General features: G+C 37.3%; 1 protein-coding gene across 1 annotated transcript; it reads right to left on the reverse strand.

The window, feature by feature from the left end:
• Window positions 1–2571: 2571 nt before the first annotated feature.
• Window positions 2572–9469, reverse strand: LOC112572686 (receptor-type tyrosine-protein phosphatase kappa-like). The gene is made up of 12 exons (XM_025252492.1): window positions 9217–9469; window positions 8953–9032; window positions 8433–8572; window positions 7774–7909; window positions 7465–7605; window positions 7205–7304; window positions 6822–6895; window positions 6378–6518; window positions 6005–6133; window positions 5335–5483; window positions 4702–4837; window positions 2572–4413 (listed from the first exon to the last, which is right to left on the reverse strand). Exons 1-12 carry the CDS (start codon window positions 9287–9289, stop codon window positions 4342–4344), a joined length of 1371 nt encoding a protein of 456 aa, XP_025108277.1. The 5' UTR covers window positions 9290–9469; the 3' UTR covers window positions 2572–4341.
• Window positions 9470–9536: the final 67 nt, after the last annotated feature.

Genomic DNA, 9536 nt, shown 5'->3' on the forward strand with positions numbered 1-9536 from the left:
GATAATGAATGGCATTACAGTTAGGGGTTAATACATTCCGATGGTAAGCAGAAGGTCCCTGGTCAGAAGTCTTTTCGGACCTAGCGTTGGATTACTACTCTTGCTCACACAGCGGCTGTTCTTCGGAAAAAAGCTACCTGATCTATCAGGAAAGGTAAAGACATTTTTGGTAAAAATATTTAACTGGATAATTTGTTTCATCACTTGCAGGGATTCTCTAGACATCCAGCGCATGACGATGTATTGGAAAAAGTACCATTACAAATAAATTAACTTACAAATAGCGAGGCTGCCTCTAGCTTAAAAGCATTTTTATTTTCAAACAGTGCTAGGTACGAATAAGGGAAACTAGTTTCTAAGGTTGCGGGGACAGTACATTCTTTAAAGACAAGAAAGTAGAGGAAGATGACACTTTCTCTATGTAGTGCTGCATGTTCACATGGTCATGCATCAGGGTTTTAAAAAGCAAGTGTAAAATATGCAAACTTGAACGACAGACTGCTGGGTACAATGTATTTCGGAGATCCAATTTAAACTCAATACATCCAATTTTTTACTCACAGCCTCTGCGTCCGTAGATGATGAATGAGTGCAAAGAAAAGTTTTGTCCCAGGTCCACCGACCACAAAGGATTGTAGTCGTCTGCTGCAGTGTGAATACAGTTGGGTGGTGTTGCTGTGATGTTGAAATATGTGTCAGTGTTGCCATTGATAGCGACAGAGCAGTCTCCGGATGATCTGTTGTTCTCTTCATAGTGGGAACTAATACTGCACGTTTTGTTGAAAGCGATGTTCCCTGTAACAGAAATTGGACTTTTCCCAAAGGTATGTTCGTCTCTGACTTATCAAATGTACTTCATATATTTTGTAACGAATACTAACAGCTATTAAACAAGCTATCGTCGAACTATAGAAAAAACTATTATTTTACGGCCTAGAAAAGACCTCTACAATAACAGGATTAACAAACAGCACATAAGAATGCGGATACTTTTATTAAGTTTAGAGTAAAATTTTAAAGTAAACATAAAATCAAAGCAAAGTCCACTGTTTACCGAATTTCGAGTACTTAAATAATTTCTAGTGACCTTATACTCTATCAGATAAGCTCGTTGAACATGGTGTCATTATCTAGTATGTCCATGACTCCATAAAATCAGTAGATTTTCTGTCAGGAGGTTCCATATGAACATCAATATGAACATCTATATTTACGTCGATTGACTATCTTTCTTCTGATTGCTGGATTTTTTTTTGCAAGAGTACACATGTTATTAAGTGTGAAGAAACAAATATTTTTAAGTGTTTGGGCATTTATGTTCAATAGCATTACAGTAATTACGATCATTTGCGAAACTCGGGCGATATCTGGTTTAACTGTTCATGGCAGGTAAAATATGTGTCGTTAGTCACGAGCTTTTGTGTACTGAGAGATAAGTCATTGTAACACTGCGAGATAATGTATCCTAAGATACTGGCAAAGCAATACTCACTCATATGATCCAGCTGTGCAGGGGTTAACAGCAAGATATCAGCAAATACACACAGTGTCACAAACCATGTCCACACACCACCCGCCATCTTACAAACACCCGACCTGTATTTAAACTTCCTCCTACCCTAGGGGTAGCCCCGTCAACAGGGAAAGTATTCGTAGGAAAACAGATCAGGTTTCTTTAGCTCTCTCTGTTCATTAGTCCGTGTCGCTGATGTTGACACATATGCATGAATGCATACACAAGACGTGTAAACTAACCCTGTAGCAAAAACAAAGGTTGATTACGATAAATTTAGTCGTGAAGAGATAATAAATAGACGTTAGATGTTAGGATTGGGGCTTTTTTTTAAATAATACATCTTTCCTAAAAAAATGACAAATTAATATTTTAGCAACAGATAGTAGATTCTCGGCTGTATAAATGTTGAAACTTCGTGAGAAAAACCGTTTGGGATCTTATCCCTTGCATATAAAAAATATTTATAAAACCTTATTGTCGCGCCAGGAGACAAGAATGCATGTGTGAATGCGAAGCAAGATTAATATTAGAAAAGATATGTAACAATGGTTACAATTTTGTTAAATGTTTGTTTGGGTAATATTTTGTATACGTTACCCCCTGGACCACTTTCTGTCTCTCTTTCTTCGTGTATTATGACCAAATAAAACTTGTCCAGCTATCAAAACTCGTGATGGCGAGGATTTTGGGTGTGAGTTCGTGGTTTTGTGCGGGGCGAAAACGTGGGTGTGTCTCGGTATTACCACTTTTTCTTTAATTTAAAGGCTGGATTGAGGGGCTTCAATAGCATAAACTGATTAGGACTGATGAGGACTGATTAACGAAAACCACTCGGTCAGCCAGCGACGGTACTTGATGTTCCAATCACACCACCGCAGACCACAACAACAACAAAACAACACATTTATTACGCACAAAGACAATAGTAATAGAAAAAAACCGTATACACATTTGCACACTCATATTTTGAAAAGAAAAAAAGCAAAAATCTTCCCCGTGCGCAGGTGAGACACAAAGATAAAAAAATCTTAAAGGGAGTGGGGACAGGGATACAACGCCCGGATATACTGCGGGTAGCTCTATGGAAGTGTTCTATCAAGTTCTCCAGGTTTTCACTGTAATTAATAGCTTGTGCGGGCTGAGCCCACCTCTCTTCCTGCCCATCAGCTACACAAAAGGTGAGACCCTCTGAGGTCCGAAACCCGATCAGCCCTTTGGTCATGTGAGACCCTATGCAAGCTCGCAGCTCCAGGGGAAGCTTGGTCGCACCTAGAGCCGGGTCACGTGTCCACGCTCTGGCGATGTTTCAGGAGAGGGTGACGAGGGGGAAGTGTGAAGGGGCGGACGAATCAAGAGACATTTTACAAAAGGCCTCAAGAGAGCAGCGGAAGAAGATGACGATGACGAAGACCACAATGAAAATTTAGATGAAATTGAAGAACCTGTAGAGAGAATAGTAAATACATCCAGCACCAGGGCTTAGTGTTAACTCCCTCCACCATTTCACGTCATTATTTAAGGTTTATTAAAATCTCTCTCACAAAAACTTTCGAACATAAAATTTCGTTCGAACAAAGAAGAAGAGACCTGCGAACATTCTATGAGCAGGCGACGCATAACATATACATATACAAGCAGCATAAATTTCATGCACGCATTGCTCTTTGCATTACTATACAATAACGTGGATAATTTTGCAATTAACGTTGACAAATTTTAAATATTTTTTCTTAATAATATGATGCATTCAAATAGTTGGTTGAATGATTATCAAGACAGAAAATATAACTTATAGTGGCCTTTAATTTCAAAGATCAATAACAAAACCAATTGAATGATATAGCTTTATTTTCAAATTATTAGTTCAATTAGTGTCAAATGTTTATATATCACTTATAATGAATTCAAATGTGCAATATACATATATAATTTTTTTTCAAAAACTTAAAAAAACCAGCATCACCGGAATAGCATTATTAAATAAAAGATAAATTACACCCGCACAATGAGTCACGCATTTTGCTTACTTAGAATATTTACGTTGAAACCTTCATTGAACAGGCTTCTCTTCTGAATGGACATTTGTTACCAAATATGCCTAAATCAGACAAGACAAGTTTATTATAATCCTCAGCGGAAATACATTTGTCCACATCAGGGGCATAAAATCCTACACATACTTCAACATTCCCATACTACCACACACTTACTCAGTCCACGTAAATATGAGGAAATCTACCCCAAGATATGACAGTATTCATTCATGTGTAGACCCCTAGCGACACACAAAAGCAATATTTCTGTCATAGTAAGAGTAAACCGCTAAACAGCCACCACATGGCATCATCTTGAAATCAAGGTTACAATTTATTTTCCTGATGCACAGCTTAAGATGGAAACCATCATGACCAGCAGCTATTCTACTTCGAACTAAGAGCCTGAAAATAATCTTCTAGCCCTTTTGTTACAACGTATTTGACCATGCCAGTTTGAAAAACGATATCTTAAACAACAGGAAAAAATTCAATTTTCGTGACATTTAATTCCTGATATTAAAATATTTTCCTCTCAGCATTTTCCGCTCCAGAAGAATGTACAAGGACTATCACCAGCTGATGGAGTCAGAGAGAGAGAGAGGAATGATGCAGAAAGAAAGATACACAAGATAACAAGTACACCGAGGAAAATACTAATAGCGAGGACAGGATGAACCTAAATCAGACCGAGGTCAGAGGTCAGACGGTAAAGAGCTGCGATGGGACCTACAGACAAAAAATAAGCAAGATGTAAAAGAATGTTAATGTGTAGAGAAAACGCTGCTCTGGTCACGTGTTCTGATAGACACTATACTGACGTTTGTACTCTTGTGCTGCCTGGTAACAGTATCGATACTGCACCTGTTGGAAAAAAAATAAACTCATCAAAAGCGGCCTTTTCCACTTTTTTTCGAAAAATAATATCTTAAGTAACGAAATGAAAACCTATTGGTTAAGTTTATTAAGCAAAGCGGCCGACAAGATAAATCTAATCTTTTGTTTACTTTTGGTAATAACTTTTTATATAATATTTCCTTCAAGATGACTAGAAATTATAACATATTTTAGTCAACAAAGCTATCAGTAACAAGTTAATTGTAAGTTTGCGAGTCTGATGTTTATATTTTGTATACTTTCTCGTCACTCTACCTCTGAGGTAATCGCATGTTGTCTGACAGTTCGAACCTGTCTCACAGACAGGTAGACATCTATCTCCTGGTCATTCCTTGCCCGGTTGATGACGTCATACAGGGCACAGAACATGCCACTTCTTGTCATCCCGTCACTGAAATGACAGTTGTTCATGTGCTTTTGTGTAATTTGGTGTCAAAACGGCCTCTTGTTAATGTGTCTCGTTTTTTATTGGCGAAATTGGTTGAAATTTTCTTAAGTTGCATTTATTTTTATAACTACTTACGTATAAATGTAATTAGTTTAGTTTGAACAAATATTAGTTTTTACAACGTTAGTTAAAATATATAAAGTTCCTATTGCTTAGTGTTATAGGAGTGGTGAACTGTAAATGATTCACAATGTCTAGGACAACTCTTTTAGAGTTTTTTAAAATTTCTTTTGACAAATCGTACACACTTTTGTCATTAAATACACAAAATTATTATTAAATTCTTTGCACTTCGGGGTGGTTCGAATAAGGCACCCTCTGTTACGGAATCTGAGGACACTAGCTGCATGAGGCAGTAGCCTCTATTTTCACCATCTTTAAAGGAAGGATACTTAAGCGATCTTTTATCTTTCACATCATTCACAAAATTCCAAGCTGACCTGCACTGAACAACTACAGGTGAGGGTTCATCTTCAACACGCCATGATTCGAGAATGTCTGTGAGCTGAAGAATGTCTGAGATCCTACTTGGGACTAGCTCTTTCCAGTCATCATAGTACAAAACTCGAACTGTTTTAGTCTTTAAGGCCTTTAGTCAAAAAAGAAAACATGTTTGTTATTTTTTATACAACGCAATGTTCTATATTTTGATGTTTTCTGTGTAAATAAAGCCATTGAGGGCCTTATGTTATAGTGATAAGAAATGTCAGGCTATTCAAAAAGAAGAAGAGAGCAAAGAAAATTAAAGGAGGAGGAAGATTTTTAAAAGGAAGATTAAAATAAATGATAGTGGCAATATAAAAATATTGATGAAATCGAAGTGGATTTAATACGATTGATAAAACTGTTTGGTTAGTGATAGTAATTACTGAACTAGATTTTGTGATACTAGTAGTATTAAATAAGGTTAGAGACAATGAATTATATAAGATTAATGTAAGTTGATTAGATAAAATTAATAATGGAAGAGAATTAATAATTAATCAATAATTTGTGAATTAAATTTACGGTAGTTGTATAGTAATCGTATTATTAGTAGATGTTCTTGTACAACACAAACAGTTCTCAAAAACCCTTAGTTAGGCAGGACTAGCGATGTTAAAGAATCACCTTTGTGGTGAGGGACAGGTTGTAGCAGGTGAGATGATCTCCAAGTGCAGAGGAAGAAGTTAAGCTGATGGAGTATGGCCCAGCCTTCAGTGTGTCCTTGTCTGTCTCAGGCCAGTAGCGACAATAATTCTAATGAAATAACGGGAAAAGTTATGGTTAAACGAAATTTCATATATGTAAACAGAATGAAACAAATCAAGTAATTTCTTCTAGAAACACCAGAAAATTACTTCCCGTCATTAAAAAAAATTACGTCTTGGCGATGTCTTAAATGAAGTAATTACATTCAAAATCAAGACAACTTTACGAGCATAATATCAATAGCAAGTAAAGTACAGTGTGTAAGCCAGTTCACTAGCATTAGCACCTTCACCTTGACTGATTTACTCTGGTCTCTGTGCCCGAGAGAAACAATGGTGTTGACATCCCATCCGTCAATCATGCGCCACATGTCCACCACGGTGTCCGGCAAGGGAAGTTGAGTCAGAATCAGCCCTTGTCTCTTCCTAAACGACTTTAAAGTTAAAAGAAAGTGTTATGATAGAATTATCTTCTCTTATTAAAGCTCTGCAGTCCGTAGTACTTACTTTTGTCGATTACTGATTACCAAAAAGGTCAAGTTCTTTCCAGTATTTGGTACATCGCGCGTGTGTTTCATATAAGACATCCTCACGCGGTCATATATATATGATTCTTGGAAGGTTTTCTTTTGAGCAGACGTTAATCTGCAAGAAGCTTTGCTGTTTTGGTATTTTAACGACTTTGCAAATCAAGACATGTAAATAGTTCTTAAATAAGAACATCAATGACCACATACCGACATGTGGACGGCATTGATGTACTGGTTTCTTCCAGGTACGTAGCCCGTGAGATACACCAAATGATCATCGTCTACAATATCACAAAAATAAATCAGCAAATAAATACACAAGTTAATATTTTCTATTTATTTATCATCCAGCATTTTAAGTTTAAAGAATTCTGCTTTTTTTTACAAAATAAATAATGTTTTCTCACTCTTAGTCGTTTTTTTCTGCTTTAAAAACTCTAATGTAAAGTTCTCCCCTTTAAAAAAAGCACCTAAATTAATCATTATAAATATTCTAATTTCATTAAAAACATTTGCGACGACGCTACAAAAAACATTAAATTAATTTTGTATTTACTGTCGTCCTTTAAAAAGAGATAATTTTTTTATACCTGGAAGGAACTCTTGACACTGGTTTTTGTGCATATTCTCTCTAGAGGCAGCAAGTGTATACTTCGGTCTTGCCACAAACTCTCCCATTTGACATACCATCTGTAAAAAACAGTTATTTAAAGTAAAAATTATAAAAATACAAAGTACGCCAGCCTCCGTGGGTGTCTTTCGATTTCTTGCGTCAACAGAAAAGTATAAGATACTACAAGTAATTGTGTTTATTTATAAATAGTTCCGATTAACAAAAACATTAACTCACCTTAAACTCTTTGTCTACCCGTGACTCCTTGTGGATGTTGATAGTGTCGGGAAATGTAAAGTCAAACTGGTCAAAGGTCATCCTGGTTGTCCGGCTAGTATGTTCTTCAAGAATGGCTTCATGGAGGAACTTGTACTGTTCCTGTAGACGATATAAACAAAAAAGAAAAACAAAACTCGTTTATTATGCTTGCATATAATGATTCTTCAACGATTATAAGTATCTGTAGCAGCTTTTATTATTCAAAGACAGAAATGAGCGCACGATCACGTGACTTTGGCTCAGAGTTAGCGCCACACGGTGTCTTACTTCCGTCTGGACCATGAGCATTCTGTCTTCACGTAGTCTGCTGACGATCTCCTTGATGTTTACGTCACGTCCACGTGACCTCAAATCAGAGGCGATGTCTAAGGCGATGTAAGTACCGGTACGTCCAACGCCGGCGCTGTTACCAGGAGAAAAGAAAAAACATTTTATTTGGTTCGAAATTATTTATAAATGAATTGGATTTCAAACTGCGTAAAATGCCAAGGAGCTCAAGAAAAAAGAAACAAAAACAAAAAACCTGAAAAAGTAAAATAAAGTAATGATTTTAATGGAGAGAGTCCATACGATTATTTTACCCGAAAACGTATAGATCATAAGAATACAGTTACGACACCTGAAGAAAAACAGTGTCACTGGCATATCAGTATCAAATATAAGATTAATTACACCCGCACAATAAGTGACACTTTTTGGTATGATAAAGGACAGTCAGAGCTGTAAGTATACAAACACAAGAGCAGGCAAGCATGGGCAATTCTACAATATCGCTCCTTATATACATCCCCTCCCTATGTACTGGGGTTCTTGGGTGGTCTGCACCTCGTAAATAAAACTCATGGTTTTATTTTCTGCGGCCATTAATTACAACATTGTTAAAAAAGTACTCCAAAAATTTATATTGTAGAAATAAAGAAATTTACCTGCAGTGCACGACAGGTATGTCCCCCTGTGCACGTGCCTTGACGTAGCGCCAGAAGCTGACCAGCGAGTAGGTGGACGGCACCCCGTGGTCAGGCCACACCAGGTAGTGATACTGAGATACCGTTCGCTGGTCACCTCCCTGTAAGATATGACAGGTAGTGATACTGAGATACTGTCCGCTGATCACCTCCCTGTAAGATATGACAGGTAGTGATACTGAGATACTATCTGTTAATCCCCACACTAATAGATTACATGTAGTATTACAGAGATACCATCCATTGACAACCACCCAAAGAAATACACCATCAACAGATACAGAGTTACCATCTACTGATCCCAGCCCACAAGATATGGTATGTAGTAATAGATATCAAGCCTTGATTGCAAATCACATGAAGCTGTGATTATATTAATTGTTTTTTGACTACAGGCATCCTTGACATATTGTAGCAATAATGAGATAATGTCTACTTTAAAAAAAGAACAAAACAGTTTTCAGTTTGCTTATCAGAAAACCTTTTTAGTCTCCAGTACAAAGGTGCGGACGATGAAGTCTGCCCTTGTGTCTGTTTTCAGGGCTGTCACTGTCACGTGACCAGGCCTGTTCTTAGCCCCCGCGGGGCCCGAGGCAAAGGGCATGTGCGGGGCCCTCACGCCACGATCACACGGTTTTCCATATGCCTAGTTACCATATCAATCAAAAGCGCGGGGCCCCTTGAAGAGCGGGGCCCTAGGCAGATGCCTCGTCCGCCTGCCCCTAAGCACGGCCCTGCACGTGACCATATGTCTTTGTGGTGCCAACTGGTGGCCAGTACTCTTCACACTTCTCCTGCGTGTTTGTAGATTTTATCATTTACTTAATTTATTTCTGCTTTAGCGCAATGTTTTTCTGTAAGCAAGTTTGTTCTTTACATGTGAGATCACAAAGAAATAGAAATTTATGCAAAAAGATGTAATAAGAAATAACAATGATATAAAAATTTAATCAGTATCTGAAGTTAGAGCCTAATTTATAACTTTCCATGCAAACAATAAAAGGATACAAACGCCATGCGCTATAGCTATCACAGTTATATGATCGTATGTATTATAGCTACTTT

The sequence above is a fragment of the Pomacea canaliculata genome, linkage group LG9, assembly GCF_003073045.1.
Source record: "Pomacea canaliculata isolate SZHN2017 linkage group LG9, ASM307304v1, whole genome shotgun sequence".
NCBI lineage: Eukaryota > Metazoa > Mollusca > Gastropoda > Architaenioglossa > Ampullariidae > Pomacea > Pomacea canaliculata.

Bases quoted from the DNA above. Each gene is read 5' to 3' on its own strand.
- LOC112572686 (XM_025252492.1), bottom strand. From the start codon at position 9,289: ATGATAAAATCTACAAACACGCAGGAGAAGTGTGAAGAGTACTGGCCA. The intron at 7,910-8,432 runs GTAAATTTCTTT...TCCTGGTAACAG, and splicing joins ATACCTGTCGTGCACTGCAG to CGCCGGCGTTGGACGTACCG. The intron at 4,838-5,334 runs GTCAGCTTGGAA...CTGTCATTTCAG, and splicing joins CCTGTAGTTGTTCAGTGCAG to TGACGGGATGACAAGAAGTG.